The 20,793-nt window shown below is 45.5% G+C and overlaps 1 protein-coding gene across 5 annotated transcripts in view; it reads right to left on the bottom strand.

Annotated features, from left to right (window-relative positions):
• MAPK8 (mitogen-activated protein kinase 8) overlaps positions 1-20,793 on the bottom strand; it is a 91,641-nt gene that overhangs the window by 24,459 nt on the left and 46,389 nt on the right. For all 5 annotated transcript variants that reach the window (XM_038744439.1, XM_038744438.1, XM_038744442.1 and 2 more), the window contains exons 3-6: positions 20,090-20,259; positions 9,986-10,115; positions 2,533-2,591; positions 2,288-2,426 (exon numbers count right to left, since the gene is read on the bottom strand). In XM_038744439.1, coding sequence (XP_038600367.1) covers positions 2,288-2,426; positions 2,533-2,591; positions 9,986-10,115; positions 20,090-20,211 — 450 coding nt within the window. In that variant the 5' untranslated portion in view covers positions 20,212-20,259. The remainder of the gene's footprint in view (positions 1-2,287; positions 2,427-2,532; positions 2,592-9,985; positions 10,116-20,089; positions 20,260-20,793) is intronic.

The following is a 20,793-nucleotide window of genomic DNA, read 5'->3' on the forward strand; positions in this document are numbered from 1 at the left end:
GGGCACCTCTCCGATTACTGGGCAACTTTCTCTCATTCAAAAGGTTTGAGAGCAAAGATGGCTGCGGGGGCGGGGGGGGGGGGGGGCATTCATTCATTCAATCGTATTTACTGAGCACTTACTATGTGCACAGCACTGTACTAAGTGCTTGGAAAGTACAATTCGGTAACAAATCGAGGCAATCCCTACCCAACAATGGGCTCACGGTCTAGGAAGGGATTAGATGGGTTGTGCCCTGCTCCCACGAAGCCCCATCCGGCTCCAAATTCCAGCCCTTGCCTTTTCCTCACAGCTGCAGGACCTCAGTGCCTCTCCCCAAAATGAGCCGCCGGCCGTCAAGACGTCAAAATGCCCGCTCCTCTATTCCCCTACTCATCTTGGCTCTCACAGCTCTACCCCAAGAAGTGTCAGGAAACCTACTTAGTCGCCTACTTAGACTGTGGGACAGGACTATGTTTCAACCTGATTACCCCAGTGCTTACTACAGTGCTTGTACGGAGTGTTTAATAGGTACCGTAATTACTATCATTATAAAGTCTGGTGACAAAATAAGCCCCGGAGAAAGTTCTCTCACTTAAACTCTCATTTGTTAACTAGTGCCTGGAATTTTCAGGAACAGATGCCTTAGGAAAAAAAATGAACTGTCAAAATCGGAGAAGCCTAGTGCCTAAAATGCATCCATCCATGTCACTCAACAAAAGGTTTTGCATAGAGAGTGTTATTAACACTGCACAAGTGCCAGAAGTTAACTTTGCAAAATATAGCTATCCAAGCAAAATTATACTGCCCAAGTTATTCTGTAGCATTTAATTTGTGCCTGCCCCATATGCTGTGGACAGATGCTTATTTTTGGAGTCAGGTTTGCTCGGTGCTTCATTATCACTGACATTTTATCATGGTCACCAGGAGTAATTTAATGCATCAAGCACCACTCTCCCTTAACCCTCTCTTCCCCGCCATCTCCGTCCATTCAAGGAGAACAGAGAGCAAAGGGCAAAGTACCCTCTACCAATGCAGACATTCTGGCATCTCAGAATATTTTCTTTTCTCAGCTGCAAGATCTTAGCCTGCTTAGAACTGAAGCCTGCCTTCACTTTGTGGGAGACGGAGAACTTTTTCAGACTTCTGCCGTTTTTAGCAGATTTAAAGGCTCTGAAAAGAAAAAAACAACAACAGGGAAGAGCGTATCCGTTGAAGTATTTTTCTAACACTTCTCATTTCACACCTCGGTGCATCCGAGGGCATCTTATAATGGAGCTGGGATTCCATGCAAAGCAGGAGTCCCCGGGCAATCTCCATCTCACCCTGGGTTATTCTGCCTGCAATATCTGCAGCCACTGAACTGGGGCCACGCGACTTCAGCTCAAACAGTGAGACTTTAAAGAGGACAAAACTCTTCATCCCAGGTGGCCCCCAAGACCCTGAAACCTATTTGTCCTTGAATGGGCTTTGGACTGGGTCCACGGGAGATTTCAAGTCTCCATTTACTCCTTCATCCCCTTGGGTATCCCAAGTATTAAGTTGAGGGGTCCTGGTTTGCTAGAATGCGCTAATACAGGGTAGGATTTTTCATTCATCACTTTCTGGAAACGGTGGGTATGCTCACCTCATTCCAACTTGGGGCAATCTTCCCAGTCACAATCTATTTGCCCTATTCTACAGATGAGGAAAAAAAAATACAGATAATCCACTGAACTCACTTGGTCGAGGTCACCCAACTAGACAAGAGACACAGGGGAAAAAAAAAAAAGCCTGGGCTCCTGCTCTTTCTGCATGGCCATGCTAATATACTGGTATAAAAAAATAAGGATGGTCATTTCATTGTGGTATTTTTTCACACATGGAATCTAGCGGGTGCTCAGATGGAAGGCTAGTTAGTGTAAGCCCCAACTTTTCATATACCCATTTTGCAACATGCCATTTGATTTTATAAATGGATGGTTTAGAGACTGTAGATCAGCTATTTTTTTGGATTTGGTTAACTTAGTGACAAAAAGCATGTATTTGGGCAACATAGTAGATGGCCATATCGAACAAATAAAGACGCCTATCGATCCATTTGGTCAAACTGATTGCTTAGCAAACGTATCACTGTCATGTGATTTGACAGAGATGCAAACATATTCCTAAATCAAACCCAATTTACAATGCAAAGTCAGCGTCTACAGTTCTGGATTCTTCTAGATCTGGTATCACCTTGCTTCACCAAAAGCAAGATTGTTCCTGACTCACTGCATATAAGGTACCCTGATAATATACAAAGAGGAAAGGGGAAATCTCTACTTACCCGATGTATGATTCCAGCAGAGTGAAGGTGCTTAATCCCACACAGCATCTGATAGAGAAGGTACGACATTCGCTCGTGATCTAACTCCATTTGAATCACTTGGCAAAGATTTGCATCCATTAGCTCCATGACTATGTAACTTTAAAGGGGAAAAGTAGCAAGAAAGACACAGTAAGTGCTCTACCCACCCCTCACTCAAAAATGTTGGGAAAAACACCACGATCTTTGGTTATAACCACACTTACACATCTTGAAATTCTTCGAGGGATTTCTGTGGAGTGAACACATTCAAGAGGCCAATTATCTGTTGAAGGAAGAAAATGGAAAAGAGTTACCAAAGGGTTAGTACAGCAGATGTATGACTTGTAAAGAATGAAAAAAAATCATTTTATTATTAATGATAATAATAATACTGGTATTTGTTAAGCGCTTACTATGTGCCAAGAACTAAGCGCTGGTGTAGATACAAGGTGATCAGGCTGTCCCACGTGGGGCTCCCAGTCTTAATCCCCATTTTCCAGATGAGGTAAAGGAGGCCCAGAGAAATGAAGTGACTTGCCCAAAGTCACACAGCTGACAAGCGGTGGAGCCGGGATTTGAACCCATGACCTCTGACTCCCAAGCCCGGGCTCTTTCCACTGAGCCACGAGCAGAGACATTATCAAGGCAAGTACTGTGAGCTAAGGTACTCACTAGCTAGACTAGACGTCTGTGAGCTCGTTGTGGGCAGGAATGTGTCTGTTGTTATGTTGTACTCTCCCAAGCGCTTACTATAGTGCCTGGCACACAGAAAGCGCTCAATAAATATGACTGCATGAATGAATACTTGTAGCTACTAAATTCAGCCTTTTTTCATGCTCTAACTTCACACTGTCACTGCCTAATCACATTATGACAAGAGAAATGAGATTTCTCCCATCAAGTTAAACATCAACAGCATATTGCTTTCCTCGTGAAAGTGGAATTTATTTCATTTTTTAAATACACTCAAACTTAAGTAGAATTTTTGGCCTCAACGCTACTCCCAGCCAATGGGGTTGGAAAGGTCAGTCAATCAATGGCATTTATGGAGCTCTTAAGGGAAACCCATGTAAGTGTACCACCTTGATCTTCACTGTCCACCTGCACACACATGCTTCTTCCAATACAGCATCACAAACGATGCACGCAGCTGTGGGTTGTCTGAAGAGTGACAGCCAATTCCCCAACAGCGTTCTGTTCAAAATGCAGAGTGAAAACCCCAGTGACGGAAAAACTGGGTGGAGGGTATGCTTTTGAGTCACCATCTGGGGAAGTCAGAAATACTTACAGGCGGAATACTACATCTCTGAATTTCTGGAGCCATATAAATCATCTTGTGTCTGTTCCCAATATTCCTAGGGTGAGGGATGTGGACCGGAGAATCAGGTAGTGCCGGGACTGTTTCCTAACGAAAAAGCTGCCACTTCCTTCAAGTCTGAAGATCCCAACTTAGCCCCCCTTCCCTTACACTTAAGGGGGAGTGGGGGGAGAAGGGGTGTGGGTGCGTGTGGGTGTGTTTTTAATAGTAGGCCCAAGTGGGAGGTAGGGAAGAATGAAATCAAGAGAAGATATTGAGGATGAAAAGAAATGCAAGATTTCACCTGCACATAATCAATCAATCAATCTATCGTATTTATTGAGCGCTTACTGTGTGCGGAGCACTGTACTAAGTGCCTGGGAAGTACAAGCTGGCAACATATAGAGACAGTCCCTACCCAACAGTGGGCTCACAGTCAAAAAAGGGGGAGACAGAGAACAAAACCAAACATACCAACAAAATAAAATGAATAGGATAGAAATGTACAAGTAAAATAAATAAATAAATAGAGTAATAAATATGTGCAACCATATATACATATATACAGGTGCTGTGGGGAAGGGAAGGAGGTAAGATGGGGGGATGGAGAGGGGGACGAGGGGGAGAGGAAGGAAGGGGCTCAGTCTGGGAAGGCCTCCTGGAGGAGGTGAGCTCTCAGCAGGGCCTTGAAGGGAGGAAGAGAGCTAGCTTGGCGGAGGGGCAGAGGGAGGGCATTCCAGGCCCGGGGGATGACGTGGGCCGGGGGTCGATGGCGGGACAGGCGAGAGCGAGGTACAGTGAGGAGATTAGCGGCGGAAGAGCGGAGGTTGCGGGCTGGGCTGTAGAAGGAGAGAAGGGAGGTGAGGTAGGAGGGGGCGAGGGGATGGACAGCCTTGAAGCCCAGGGTGAGGAGTTTCTGCCTGATGCGCAGATTGATCGGTAGCCATTGGAGGTTTTTGAGGAGGGGAGTAATATGCCCAGAGCGTTTCTGGACAAAGATAATCCGGGCAGCAGCATGAAGTATGGATTGAAGTGAAGAGAGACACGAGGATGGGAGATCAGAGAGGAGGCTGATGCAGTAGTCCAGACGGGATAGGATGAGAGCTTGAATGAGCAGGGTAGCGGTTGGGATGGAGAGGAAAGGGCGGATCTTGGCAATGTTGCGGAGCTGAGGCTGGCAGGTTTTGGTGACGGCTTGGATGTGAGGGGTGAATGAGAGAGCGGAGTCGAGGATGACACCAAGGTTGCGGGCTTGTGAGACGGGAAGGATGGTAGTGCCGTCAACAGAGATGGGAAAGTCAGGGAGAGGACAAGGTTTGGGAGGGAAGACAAGGAGCTCAGTCTTCGCCATGTTGAGCTTTAGGTGGCGGGCGGACATCCAGATGGAGATGTCCTGAAGGCAGGAGGAGATGCGAGCCTGGAGGGAGGGGGAGAGAGCAGGGGCAGAGATGTAGATGTGGGTGTCATCAGCGTAGAGATGACAGTTGAAGCCGTGGGAGCGAATGAGGTCACCAAGGGAGTGAGTGTAGATTGAGAACAGAAGGGGACCAAGCACTGAACCTTGGGGAACCCCCACAGTAAGAGGATGGGAGGGGGAGGAGGAGCCTGCAAAAGAGACTGAGAAAGAACGGCCGGAGAGATCAACACTTACTACGTGCCAGGCACTGTGCTAAGTACTGGGGCAGATACGATGCTCTCAGATTGGACACAGTCCATGTCCTACATGGGGCTCAGAGTCTTCATACCCCATTTTACAGATGTGAGCCCGCTGTTGGGTAGGGACCATCTCTATATGTTCCCAACTTGTACTTCCCAAGCGCTTAATACAGTGCTCTGCACACAGTAAGTGCTCAATAAATATGATTGAATGAATGAATGAATGAATGAATGAATGAGGTAACTGACGCCCAGAGAAGTTAAGTGACTTGCCCAAGGTCACACAGCAGATAAGTGGCAGAACTGGGATTAGAACCTAGGAGGTCCTCTGAATATTTACTATTCTATTTATTTTATTTTGTTAGTATGTTTTGTTTTGTTGTCTGTCTCCCCCTTCTAGACTGTAAGCCCACTGTTGGGTAGGGACTGTCTCTAGATGTTGCCAACTTGGACTTCCCAAGCGCTTAGTACAGTGCTCTGCACACAGTAAGTGCTCAATAAATACGATTGAATGAATGAATGAATAAATGAATGAATGAATCCCAGGCCAGTGTTCCTTCCACTAGGTCACTCTGCTTCAGCATGGCTTAGTGGAAAGAGCACGGGCTTCGGAGTCAGAGGTCGTGGGTTCTAATCCTGGTGCAGTTCTCCTCAGAGGTTCATTCAATCATATTTATTGAGCACTTACTGTGTGCAGAGCACTCTACTAAGCGCTTAGAGAAGGTTACAGAAGGAGTTTGTTCATATACTATTCAATAGACTCAGAACAGAGTGAGATTCCAACGACACCACAGCCAGTCCCACTATGTTCCGGAGGAATATAAAAGAATCCTAACATTATTATGGGAACACCTCAGGAGCTAAAACAATTCTTTCAGCTTTTAAGGCGACGAATAGAAGACTTCTGACACTCAGGTTCAAAGCATAATTTCACATGAAACAGGCAGACATCCATATTTCCCAGAAGCAGAAAAAAAAAAGGCACTCCTCCCCTCGCCCCTCACCAACATCCTGCCAGCTGCCCCTGCAACCCTTTCCCCTAAAAAGGGCTGACTAGAAATCACAGACCTACAAAACTGGGTTATCTTGACAGAATGAATGAATGACTACAGCTTCCTTTCAACTTCTATATGGGCGAATTTGGAAATACAGAATTTTGGAAATGATTCCCCCGTCGTATCCAACGGATCGCCACTCTCCCTATCTTCAAAGTCCTCCTTTCAACATCCTAGAAGGTTTCCCTGACTAACCTCGCCTCTCCACTGCCCGTGCTTCCTCTCTTCTGCATCAATCAATCGTATTTATCATCATCAATCGTATTTATTGAGCGCTTACTGTGTGCAGAGCACTGTACTAAGCGCTTGGGAAGTACAAGTTGGCAACATATAGAGATGGTCCCAACCCAACAGCGGGCTCAGAATCTAGAAAGTCATCACTGATGACTTGGGTCTGTAACCACCCCATACCGCTTATATACACCATTTTACACTCTGCTGCTTCCCAATCTGTAAATTCTGTAACAATTCTCCTGTACTGAACCCTCCCAAGCGCTTAGAACAGTGCTCTGCACATACTAAGCATTCAATAAATACTACGGATGAGTTGATCTGTCTCCCTCAGTAGACTGTACGCATCTCTGAGGGCAGGGATCATAACTACCACCTCTAATTGATCACAATTAGAGGACAAGGAGAGGTCTAGAAGAGTTGAGAATTCAATTGCTGCTCCAGATTGTGAGCTCCTTGTGGGCAGGAATGTGTCTGTTGCTTCACTGTACTCTCCCAAGCGCTCAGTACAGGGCTCTGCACACAATAAGCGCTCCGTACATCTGACAATGAATGAATGAAAATTATAGTTTTACTTCAGCTTGGATGACCTTGAATCTACCCCACAGGGCTTATAGTACAGTGCCTGGCACACACGAAGTGTTTAATCTCAATTATTAGTTGTCCACTTAAGAGAGGAAATGGACAGAGTAATAATAATAATAATGGCATTTATTAAGCACTTACTATGTGCAAAGCACTGTTCTAAGTGCTGGGGAGGTAACAAGGTGATCAGGTTGTACCACGGGGGGGCTCAAGGTCTTAATCCCCATTTTACAGATGAGGCAACTGAGTCACAGAGTTAAGTGACTTGCCCAAAGTCACACAGCTGACAATTGACAGAGCCTGGATTTGAACCCATGACCTCTGACTCCAAATTCCGTGCTGTTTCCACTGAGCCACGCTGCTTCTACGAGAAGTAAGGGGGAAAGAAAAAAAAATCCACTGGAAAGGAGGACTATGATTTATTCCTTATTCCACCATCGCCTGGTGTATAAATTATCTTCACCTAGATAGGTAGCTCTCAAACAATGACAGTAACAAAATGTGGCTCTCTCCCACAGGACTACTTTATTTATTTATTTTACTTGTACATATCTATTCTATTTAATTGATTTTGTTACTATGTTTGGTTTTGTTCTCTGTCTCCCCCTTTAAGACTGTGAGCCCACTGCTGGGTAGGGACCGTCTCTATATGTTGCCAATTTGGACTCCCCAAGCGCTCAGTACAGTGCTCTGCACACAGTAAGCGCTCAATAAATACGATTGATGATGATGATGGCTACTGGGAAGGCTACTGTGATCCGAATAAGTATCCGAGTATCCTTTGGTGACGTGTGCTCTGCAGAAGTGGGCCAAAATAATAATAATATATGTCTATATATATTATTATAGTAATAATAAGCCTTCTCCTAAAGGCTTCCCTGTATAAAATGGAGGCTTCAGAACAGGAAAGATGGTGGATCCGAGTAAGGGGAAGGCCCAGCAACATTTTTTAAACAGCTGCGACAGCTAACGCGAGGCATTTGTGCCGTCTATAATCAGAAGGTGCTAAGCCAGTTATCCTATACGTACTTCCCGGCCTCAGTCATAAACTCCTCAAGTGGAGCCCCCCAAGAAGCCCCAGCCCCTCGATCCTCCCGTCTCAAATCAATCCAACAGGACAGAGCGCACCATAAAGACACAGCTAGTTTTGCCCCACCTGTATATATGTTTGTACGTATTTTTTACTCTATTTATTTATCTTACTTGTACATATCTATTTATTTTATTTTGTTAATATGTTTGGTTTTGTTGTCTGTCTCCCCCTTCTAGACTGTGAGCCCACTGTTGGGTAGGGACCGTCTCTATATGTTGCCAACTTGTACTTCCCCAGTGCTTAGTACAGTGCTCTGCACACAGTAAGCGCTCAATAAATACGATTGATTGATTGAGTGCTGCTGAATAATAATAATGACGGCATTTGTTAAGCGCTTACTATGTGCCAAGCGCTGTTCGAAGCGCTGGGGGGGATACAAGGTAATCAGGTTGTACCACGTGGGGCTCACAGTCTTAATCTGCAGCGTGGCTCAGTGGAAAGGGCACGGGCTTTGGAGTCAGAGGTCATGGGTTCGAATCCTGGCTCCACCAATTGTCAGCTGTGTGACTTTGGGCAAGTCACTTCACTTCTCTGTGTCTCAGTTACCTCATCTGTAAAATGGGGACTAAGACTGTGAGCCCCACGTGGGACAACCTGATCACCTTGTAACCTCCCCAGCGCTTAGAACAGTGCTTTGCACATAGTAAGTGCTTAATAAATGCCATCATTATTATTATTATTATTATTAATCCCCATTTTACAGATGAGGTCACTGAGGCCCAGAGAAGTTAAGTGACTTGCCCAAAGTCATGCAGCTGACAAGTGGCGGAGCCGGGATTAGAACCCATGTCCCCTGACTCCCAAGCCGGTGGTCTTTCCACTGAGCCACGCTGCTGAATGTGGAGATGGAAGGGGAAGGAGTAACTAGATTCCCACAATCTACAATCTACTTTTAGGCTGCGAGCCCACTGTTGGGTAGGGACTGTCTCTATATGTTGCCAATTTGTACTTCCCAAGCGCTTAGTACAGTGCGCTGCACATAGTAAGCGCTCAATAAATACGTATAAATGAAAAAAATGAAATGAAATTCAATCTCCCCCTTATCTTTCTAAGGGGAAGATTTTAAGATTTCTAAGATTTTTAGATTTCTAAGTGGCAATATCTGGTGACGTAATGGATGTCTTTGCCATCCATTACATCACCAGATATTGCTCCTTAAATCCACTTACCCAATCACGTTTGTTCATCGCACCAAAGATTCCAGCTCAAGAGACTGAAAAATCTTTAGTCGTTCCTCCACACTGTCGATGTTGGGTCGTGGCTCCTTTTTTTAATAAATGCGCTGGTCCAAGTTCAGGTGACTTAGCTAACACCACAGGCAAAGTGGTAGAGCTGAACGGGGGGATTTCCTGATTTTAGCACTTTACATTACTGCCAAAGGGTCTGGCATTGTTTCTCTTTTCAACGAGCGATCAAGTGATCAGCCCTAGCCGACACTTCCAACTATATTTTAAATGGCACTTTACAACTCATTTTGGGCACTGAATTTGAAAGTGATTGGCAAACAGCAAGTTGAGGCAATTTACTAAAGTTATTTCTGAAAGGTTTAGACTTTAAGTGTCACAGTAACACGATTTTCCCAAAGGAGGGCCCGTAATTAGCAGAAAGACTTGAGGCATCATGGCTCAAGGGTAACATTTGGCAATCAGAGGGTACAATCTCTCCCAACTTTTGACTGACCACTCAACATAACACTTAAAACACACACACACACAAACACACAAATCCACCCCCCCGAAAAAAAAAAGCCTTCCACTTACGTTTTTGTGATTAACGCATTTCATAAGAACGAGTTCTCTGTAAGCCCGCTTAGCATGGGTTTGATTCTGAAATGGCCGGCTTAACTTTTTGATGGCAACGTTTCTCTCAAGAATGGCATCGTAGGCTGCGCTGTAATTACAAATGAAACAGTGAGAAGCAAGCTCCAAAGGCATACACAGGAAATTAAATCTGCCTTGCTTATTTGTGAATAAAAAGACAAAAGTAGAAATTGATCACATTTGGTTCTGTTTAAAACGGAGCAGTCTAAATTTGTGAAAAATAAAACTCATGGTAAGGATTCTGGGAATCCCCCTCTGAATTCATCCAATTCAAATGTACTTTGACATCCCAAAAGAAAATCCTACCTAGAATATAATGATGCTTGTTCATTCTTTCAATCGATCATATTTATGGAGCGCTTACTATAATAATAATGATGGTATTTGTTAAGTGCTTACTATGTGCAAAGCACTGTGTGCACAGCACTGTACTAAGCAATTGGAAAGCACAATGTGGCAACAAAGAGAGACAATCCCACGGAAGCAGCATGGCTCAGTGGAAAGAGCATGGGCTTTGGAGTCAGGTCATGGGTTCAAATCCCCGCTCCGCCAATTGTCAGCTGTGTGACTTTGGGCAAGTCACTTCACTTCTCTGGGCCTCAGTTACCTCATCTGTAAAATGGGGATGAAGACCGTGAGCCCCTCCGTGGGACAATCTGATCACCTTGTAATCTCCCCAGCGCTTAGAACAGTGCTCTGCACATAGTAAGTGCTTAATAAATGCCATTAAAAATAAAATCCCTACAAGGGGCTCCACAGTCTAGAAGGAGGGGAGATAGAAAACAAGACAAAACAAGTAGACAGGTAACAATAGCAACAATAAGAACAGAATTATAAATAAATAGAATTGTGATATGTGGTAAGCGCTTCCTATGTGCTAAACACTGTTCTACACGCTAGGGTAGTTATAATGCATGTGGATCAGACAGAGTTCCTGCATCAAAAGGGGCTCACAGTCTAAGGGGCAGGGAGAGCAGGCATTTTATCTCCATTTTACAGATGAGGGAACTGAGGCACAGAGAAGTGAAGTGACTTGCCCAAAACCACAAAGCAGATAAGTGGTGGAGTCAGGATTAGAACCCACGACCTTCTGACTCCGAGGCTCGTGCTCTATCCGCCCTGCCATGCTGGGAGTCAGAATATCTGAATTCTAGTTCCAGCTCAGTCACTGGCCTGCTGAGTGAACTAGGGCAAGCCATGACTTGGGCTCAGTTATCTCACCTGTAAAATGGGGAATGAGACTTGTGAGCCCCTCGTGGGAACAGGGACTGTGTTCAACCCTATTTTCTTGTATCCACCCCAGCACATAGGAAGCGCTTAACAAAAACCATCAATATTAAGCACTCGCTAACCATGTCCAGAGCACTGTACAATCACTCATCCCATGTCGACCGGATTACTGCATCAGCCTCCTTTCTGATCTCCCATCCTCCTGTCTTTCCCCACTTCAGTCTATACTTCACTCTGTTACCCAGAGTACTTTCTACAGAAACATTCTGGACATATCAATACCAGGCACATAGTAAGCATTTAACAAAAACCATCATTATTAAGCGCTCGCTAACAATGTCTAGAGCACTGTACAATCACTCATCCCATGTCGACCGGATTACTGCATCGGCCTCCTTTCTGATCTCCCATCCTCCTGTCTTTCCCCACTTCAGTCTATACTTCACTCTGTTACCCGGAGTATTTTCTACAGAAACGTTCTGGACATATCAGTACCTGGCACATACTAAGCATTTAACAAAAACCATCATTACTAAGCGCTCGCTAACCACGTCCAGAGCACTGGACAATCACTCATCCCATGTCGACCGGATTACTGCATCAGCCTCCTTTCTGATCTCCCATCCTCCTGTCTTTCCCCACTTCAGTCTATACTTCACTCTGTTACCCAGAGTATTTTCTACAGAAACATTCTTAGGCATATCACCCCCCCGGTTCAAAAATCTCCAGTGGTTGCCTGTCAACTTTGGTATCAACTTTTAGACTGTGAGCCCAATGTTGGGTAGGGACTGTCTCTATATGTTGCCAATTTGTACTTCCCAAGCGCTTGGTACAGTGCTCTGCACATAGTAAGTGCTCAATAAATACGATTGATGATCAAGCAAAAAACTCCTCACTCTCGGCTTCAAAGCTCTCCATCATCTTGCCTCCTACCTCACCTCCTTTCTCTCCTTCTCCGGCCCGCCCTCCCTCCACATATCCGCCAAACTAGCTCTCTTCCCCCCTTCAAAACCTTACTGAAGGCCCACCTCCTCCAGGGAACCTTCCCAGACTAAGCTCCCTCTATCCTCAGCTCCCCTCTCCTCCCCATCTCACCCCCTTTGCTCTATTCCCCCTCCACGCCCCATAGCACTTATGTACATATGTACACATTTATTTATTCATATTAATGTCTGTTTACTTGTTCTGTTGTGTATATATATCTAGAATTCTATTTACATCGATGCTATTGATGCCTGTTTACTTGTTTTGATGTCTCTCTCCCCCCTTCTAGACTCTGAGCCTGCTGTGGGCAGGGACTGTCTCTCTGTTGCTGAATTGTACTTTCCAAGCGCTTAGTTCAGTGCTCTGCACACAGTAAGTGCTCAATAAATACAAAATGAATGTACTGAGCCCCTGGGAGAGAATAGACTGGAGGGAATTAGCCCTGACCCCTGTCTCTCAGGGGGCTCGCAATCTAAGAATCTAGGGCTCCTCTTCCCTTCTCCTCCAAATGGAGCCGACACCTGAACTCTTCCCAAAGTGACAAATGCCTGTCATCATCATCATCAATCGTATTTATTGAGCGCTTACTGTGTGCAGAGCACTGTACTAAGCGCTTGGGAAGTACAAGTTGGCAACATATAGAGACAGTCCCTACCCAACAGTGGGCTCACAGTCTAAAGGGGGGAGACAGAGAACAAAACCAAACATATTAACAAAATAAAGTAAATAGAATAGATATGTACAAGTAAAATAAATAAATAAATGAATAGAGTAATAAATATGTACAAACATATACATATATACAGGCTCCGGCATCTCCCAGGAAGTCCGCCCACATGTCCTAACTCATCCCAGCCTGATGACCTTCTATCTACTCCAGCACTTAGAACAGGGCCTGGCACATAGTAAGCACTTAATATCATCATCCCTATAACTTTGTATCTACCCCAGTGCTTAGCTCAAAGTAAGGACTCAAATGCCACAGTTGTTATCTAATGTTTAGAGTGAACAGCTTTTCACTTTCGTGGACATATACAAAGTAAGGAACAGTCTTTTCAGACACGCAAGAGACAAAAAAAAAGAGAAGCTGCGTGGCTCAGTGGAAAGAGCGTGGGCTTGGGAACCCACGGGTCATGGGTTCTGATCCCAGCTCCACCACTTATCAGCTGTGTGACTTTGGGCAAATCCCTTAACTTCCCCGTGCCCCGGTTACCTCATCTGGAAAATGGGGATTAAGACTGTGAGCCCCATGTGGGACAACCTGATTACTTCGTATCTCCCCCGGCGCTTAAAACGGTGCTTGGCACATAGTAAGTGCTTAACAAATACCGAATTTATTTCTATTATTAGAAAAAGGTGGAAAATGCTAGTAATTCTATATCCTTTACATAAGAAAATCCCTTGTCATTCGACTTTTCTTCACCTTTCAACGCAGCCCACACCGAAAACCCAATCAAAGATTTGCATCAGTAGCACGGAAGGCAATGCCGGCCTTGGCAGTTGGCCCAATTCTTCTGCCCCTAAGACGATTCTGCCTTTGCACATTTGTTTTCAGGTGATTGAGTTGTGCCTGCTGTTCATTTTGTCCACTTTGCGTTGCTCAAGTAGAGGAGCAGAAGGCCTGAAGCATCCCTTCCCGCCTGGGGCGGGGGGGACGCCTTGCCCACCTCCCTCAGGGAGGATGTACTACGAAGATGATGGCTGCATTTAGGAAAAGAAGTAGTGGGGAGAAAACTGAAAACAGGCAGAACGCAGCCCGTTCATATATGACCCGCAGAAACAGAAGAAGAGGAAGCCGAAGCACATCTGCGTGACCCGCTTCCAAGTGGAAGGGCCGCACTGAGTAAGGGAGGCGTCGAGTGGGACCCTCCCCTTGTCTGAACAGAGGCAAATAATAACCCGAGAAGCAGCGTGGCTCAGTGCAAACAGCCCGGGCTTTGGAGTCAGAGGTCATGGGTTCGGATCCCAGCTCCGCCAACCGTCAGCTGTGTGACTTTGGGCAAGTCACTCCACTTCTCTGGGCCTCAGTTCCCTCATCTGTAAAACGGGGATGAAGACTGTGAGCCCCCCGTGGGACAATCTGATCACCTTGTAACCCCCCGAGCGCTTAGAACAGTGCTTTGCACGTAGTAAGCGCTTAATAAATGCTGTCATTATTATTATCTAATAATAATGCTAGTGATGGTATTTGTTAAGCGCTTTCTTTGTGCCAGGCACTGTGTGAGCACTGGGGGAGATACAAGGTAATTAGGTTGGACATAGTCCCCACGTCTTAATCCCCATTTTACGGATGAGGTAAATGACTTGCCCAATGTCACCTGGCCGACATGTGGTAGAGGCGGGATTAGAACCCAGAACCTTCTGACCCCCCAGGCCTGTCCTCCATCCACTACGCCACGCCGCTTCTATACCGTTAAGCTGTTTGTGAGCAGGGAACGTGTCCGTTTATCGTTGGACCTGACTCTCCCCAGCGTTTAGTGCAGTGCTCTGCACACAGTAAGCGCTCAATAAAGAAGACTGACCGACTGAAAAGAAGATTGAAGCAGCGTGGCTCAGTGGAAAGAGCCCGGGCTTTGGAGTCAGAGGTCACGGGTTCAAATCCCGGCTCTGCCGATTGTCAGCTGGGTGACTTTGGGCAAGTCACTTCACTCCTCTGACCCTCAGTGACCTCGTCCGTAAAACGGGGGATGAAGACTGTGGGCCCCCCGTGGGACAACTTGATCACCGTGTAACCTCCCCAGCGCTTAGGACAGTGCTTTGCACATAGTAAGTGCTTAATAAATGCCATTATTATTATTATTATTGATACAGAGGTTGTTAGATAGTGGTTCAAATGCCTGGAGCCTCTCCAAAGCAACGAATACCGTCACCAGGACCCCAGACCATCGGGACGGCTAATTGAAACTGGGCTAGAAGGGGATGGAAGCCCAGCAAGAAACAGTATCAGTTCAGGAGACCGTGTGCCCTGAGGCCTGGAAGCATATAGGAGTTGTTTGGATTTTGTTTTCGTCAATCGTATTTATTGAGCGCTTACTGTGTGCAGAGCACTGTACTAAGCACTCAGCGCTTTTCCTGTCACACCTGCTCTCCCTTCTGCCTGGCTGGCTTTAATGGCTATTTGTAAGCGTCCAGGGAGGGAAGGGAAGAGAGATTCGTGATAGAAAGGGGAGGCAACTTTAGGTGAAAGCCAGAAACCAAAAGGGTACACAAATAGAGGACGATCCTGATGCCGCCTCCTTTCTTTCCGGGTCTTTGATACCAAGCGAAAACCGATTAGCCTCTTGTTACTTCAATGGTTCTAGGAAGGACGTGTCTTTCCTAGAACTGCCGTGTGGAAAGAAAAAGAAACCTGTCCTAGACTGGGCAAAGGATATCGGTTCAGGTCTGTTCAACAGTGGGAAGGGCCCGCTGGAATCTCTGACTAGGAAAGGCAAGTTTACACAATGGGACGAGAAGTCCTGGACTCTAGTTCCAGCTCCACTAACTTCTGGGAAGAATCAGATTTCCACGTCCCATTGTTCGAGAAGCAGCGTGGCTGAGTGGGAAAAGGGTGTGGGCTTTGAAGTCAGAGGTCATGGGTTCGAATCCCAGCTCCGCCAATTGTCAATCAATCAATCGGATTTATTGAGCGCTTACTGTGTGCAGAGCACTGTATCGTATCAATCGTATTTATTGAGCGCTTACTATGTGCAGAGCACTGTACTAAGCGCTTGGGAAGTACAAGTTGGCAACATATAGAGACAGTCCCTACTGTCAGCTGTGTGACTTTGGGCAAGTCACTTAACTTCGCTGGGCCTCAGTTCCCTCATCTGTAAAATAGGGATTAAGACTGTGAGCCCCCTGTGGGACAACCTGATCACTTTGTAACCTCCCCAGCGCTTAGAACAGTGCTTTGCACATAGTAAGCGCTTAATAAATGCCATTATTATTATCATTATTATTATGATGATGAAACTGGAATAGTATCCACTCCTTTCCTCTCTGGAATAGTCTAAAGTGATATTTTCACTCATTCATTCATTCATACGATTCATTCAATCGCATTTATTGAGCGCTTACTGTATGCGAAGCACTGTACTACGCACTTGGGAAGTACAAGTTGGCAACATATAGAGATGATCCCTACCCAACAGTGGGCTCACAGTCTAGAAGGGGGAGACAGACAACAAAACAAAACATATTAACAAAATAAAACAGAATAAATATGTACAAGTAAAATAAACAGAGTAATAAATCTGTACAAACATATACACGGGTGCTGTGGGGAGGGGAAGGAGGTAAGGCGGGAGGGGATGGGGAGGAGGGGGAGAAGAAGGAGGGGGCTCAGTGTGGGAAGGCCTCCTGGAGGAGGTGAGCTCTCAGTAGGGCCTTGAAGGGAGGAAGAGAGCTAGCTTGGCGGAGGGGCAGAGGGAGGGCATTCCAGGCCCGGGGGAGGACGTGGGCCGGAGGTCGATGGCGGGACAGGCGAGAATGAGGCACGGGGAGGAGGTTAGCGGCGGAGGAGCGGAGGGTGCGGGCTGGGCAGGAGAAGGAGAGAAGGGAGGTGAGGTAGGAGGGGGCGAGGGGATGGACAGCATTGAAGCTGAGGGTGAGAAGTTTTTGCCTGATGCGTAGGTTTATAAACAGAAAAAAAATCAGGCCCGTAGAAGTCCTTCCACATAAATGTCTATAATGTACGGAAATGGAAATATATATTTGGAAGGATAATAATAATAATAATGATGGTATTTGTTAAGTGCTTACTATGTACAAAGCACTGTTCTAAACGCTGGGGAGGTTACAAGGTAATCAGGTTGTCCCACGGGGGACTCACAGTTTTAATCCCCATTTTACAGATGAGGTAACTGAGGCATAGAGAAGTGAAGTGACTTGCCCAAAGTCACACAGCTGACAGTCGGCGGAGCTGGGATTTGAACCCATGACCTCTGACTCCAAAGCCCGGGCTCTTTCCACTGAGCCACGCTGCATATCTATATCTATCTATCTATCTATCTATCTATAGATATATCTAGATCTATAGATATCTAGATATCTAGATAGATATAGATCTATATAGATAGATTAGATAGATAGATATATATAGATATATATGTATAGATGTTGTATACACATACATACACACACACCCACACACATCCACATACTCAGTGCAGGGAAAGCAGTATGGCTTAGTGGATAGAGCACGAGCCCTGGAGTCCAAAGGACCTGGGTTCTAATACCAGCTCTGCCCCACATCTGCTGTGTGACCTTGGGCAAGTCACTGATGTCTGTCTACTTGTTTTGTTGTCTGTCGTCCCCTTCTAGACTGTGAGCCCGTTGTTGGGTAGGGATTGTCTCTATCTGTTGCCAAACTGTACTTTCCAAGCGCTTAGTCCAGTGCTCTGCATACAGTAAGCGCTCAATAAATATGACAATGAATGAATGAATGAATGAACTTAACTTCTCTGGGCCTGTTATCTCATCTGCAAAATGGGGATTAGGAGAGTGAGCCCCATGTGGGACATCGATTATCTACATTCTGCTTAGCTTGTATCTACTTCCAGTGCTTACAACAGTACTACTACTACTATTATTATTATTGTTAGTGGCCTCCCCTTTCTATCATTCTGATCCTTTTTCAATGACCCCCTACTTATTAGGCTAGGAATCTATCACCTGTAGGAAGTATATTCCAAATCTCCTTGGCTCTTTTAAGTCACTTAACTTGTGCCTCCTCATCTGTAAAATATGCATTACATCTCCTACCTCCCCTTAGACTTGCGAGTCCCATACAATGATAATAATGATGGCAGTTGCTAAGCACTTACTATGTGCAAAGCACTGTTCTAAGCGCTGGGGGGGATACCAGGTGATCAGGTTGTCCCACGTGGGGCTCACAGTTTTAATCTCTATTTTACAGATGAGGCAACAGAGGCTCTGAGAAGTTAATCCCGGCTCCGCCAATTGCCAGCTGTGTGACTTTGGGCAAGTCACTTCACTTCTCTGGGCCTCAGTTACCTCAACTGTAAAATGGGGATTAAGACTGTGAGCCCCCTGTGGGACAACCAGATCACCTTGTAACCTCCCCAGCGCTTAGAACAGTGCCTTGCGCACAGTAAGTGCTTAATAAATGCCACCATTATTATTATTCTTATTATTAAGTGACTTGCCCAAGGTCACACAGCAGACACGTGGCGGAGCCGGAATTCGAACCCATGACCTCTGACTCCAAAGCCCGTGCTCTTTCCACTGAGCCACGCTGACAGGGACCATGTCTGACCTAACCATCGTGTACCTCAGCGCTTAAGCTCAATGCTTGGAACATAGTAAGTGCTTCACAAAAACCCAGTCTGTAATTTCTATTATCATTAGGACAATCCTAGGGCATTTTAACGTGTTTTTTTTTTTTTCTCTTAGAGAAAGCAGAAAGCATTGTATTTCCTTTAGGCAGTGACAAAACTAACGCTGGCTGCGACCCATTCAACTCTGTCGAGGCTGATGTCTTTTAGAGGGTTTAGTGCAGCAGAACCAGAACGATTATAACTGCACCAGCGGCCCTGGGGGCCCATCCTGGGAGAGGCTGCCTTGGCTTAGTACACCCCGGCTACTTAGTGGACTAAAAGAAAAACACTAAGGAGAGCTCCTGTACAGCACGGAACCGCAATCCAAGGGGAGAGAAGTGAATTAAAGCCGACGTCTGGCACATCTCCCCTCGCCCCCATAAACAAATTGTCCTGCCCTCACTTTCGCTCCAACTACCGGATTCTTTTCCCTAAATCGGGACTAATTTGGCGTGGGCTTTCAGCAGGTGTTAGCTGGCGTGACTGCTTTGGGCTACTAGGAGGTAAAGAGAAGACGGCGGCAAATCGGAAAGGCAGTTTGTTGGGTTATAATCGACGGTTCATCCAACCCAGCATCCTGCCTGACAAGGGAGCGGACTATCTGGAGGTCCGATGAGATGGTTGTCCTCCTCGACGTAATAATAATAATAATAATAATGATAATAATAATGATGGCATTTGTTAAGCGCTTACTATGTGCCGAGCACTGTTCTCAGCGCTGGGGTAGATACAAAGCAATCAGGTTGGCCCACGTGGGGCTCACAGTCTTAACCCCCATTTTACAGGTGAGGTAACAGGCACAGAGAAGTTAAGTGACTTGCACAAAGTCACACAGCTGATAAGTGGCGGAGGCGGGATTGACATCCATCTGCACACAGTACCCTATTTATTTATTTTACTTTTACATATCTATTCTATTTATTTTATTTTGTTAATATGTTTTGTTCTGTTCTCTCTCTCCCCCTTCTAGACTGTGAGCCCGCTGTTGGGAAGGGACCGTCTCTATATGTTGACAACTTGTACTTCCCAAGCGCTTAGTACAGTGCTCGGCACACAGTAAGCGCTCAATAAATACGATTGAATGAATGAATGAATGTTGGGTAGGGATCGTCTCTAGATGTTGCCAACTTGTACTTCCCAAGCGCTTAGTACAGTGCTCTGCACACAGTAAGCGCTCAACAAATACGATTGAATGAATGAATGAATCCATCCCCACATCCAAAATCCCCAACTTTCCCGCTATTATCCTATTTCGTTCCTCTAGCCCATGAATGCATCCAAACTCTTTTGAACCTCCGGATATTTTCGGGTGCAGGACTTTCAGAGATCACAAAATGCTATTTAAAAGATGGCAAATGCTACTGCCACTTCACAAACTCTAGCAATCTAAGCACGATGGTGATCTGCCTTGGAGCCGCTTTCTATCCGTCCTTCTTCTACCCTACCTCACCAGGACATCAGCAGAGACGGACAAAGAAAAGTCTCCGGTATTTCAAAAAGCAAGACTTACCACACAATTCCTTGAGCACCTGAGCCTATCGGTTTTAAGTTTTGATATCGTTTCAGTACGGTGAATGTAGAATCCCCAATCTCTACACTGTAGAAATTGCTGTCACGCTTGCTTCTGCTCATGATGGCAAGCAATTAAATTGAAGGCTTCATCCAAAATTCACTCACGAGCTGTAGAAATAGAACAACAGTGTGACATTTATGAAACACTGGAATGACTTGAATTATTTTAAAATTTTCAAACGGGCGTCTGGTGAAATGGAAGACGGAAGACTTAACTCTCAAGTGCCTTTCCAGAACACAAGTTCCAAAATGTGAACAATGCAAAAAGTGCAAAACACTGCAGGAGGAGATGCGTATCTATTATTTATCCCTTTAATTGTCTGTTAAAAAAAAAAAGATGAGCAAATCTGGAGATGATCAAATATGCAGAAACGTTCTCAGGCTACTTTCACCCAATCGTATTTATTGAGCGCTTACTGTGTGCAGAGCACTGGACTAAGCGCTTGGGACGTACAAATTGGCAACATATAGAGACAGTCCCTACCCAACAGTGGGCTCACATCATCATCATCATCATCATCAATCGCATTTATTGAGCGCTTACTGTGTGCAGAGCACTGTACTAAGCGCTTGGGAAGTACAAATTGGCAACACATAGAGACCAGTCTAAAAGCTTTTAGACTGTTTAACTTTTAAACACTG

This window comes from Tachyglossus aculeatus, chromosome 3 (assembly GCF_015852505.1).
Source record: "Tachyglossus aculeatus isolate mTacAcu1 chromosome 3, mTacAcu1.pri, whole genome shotgun sequence".
Classification (NCBI taxonomy): domain Eukaryota; kingdom Metazoa; phylum Chordata; class Mammalia; order Monotremata; family Tachyglossidae; genus Tachyglossus; species Tachyglossus aculeatus.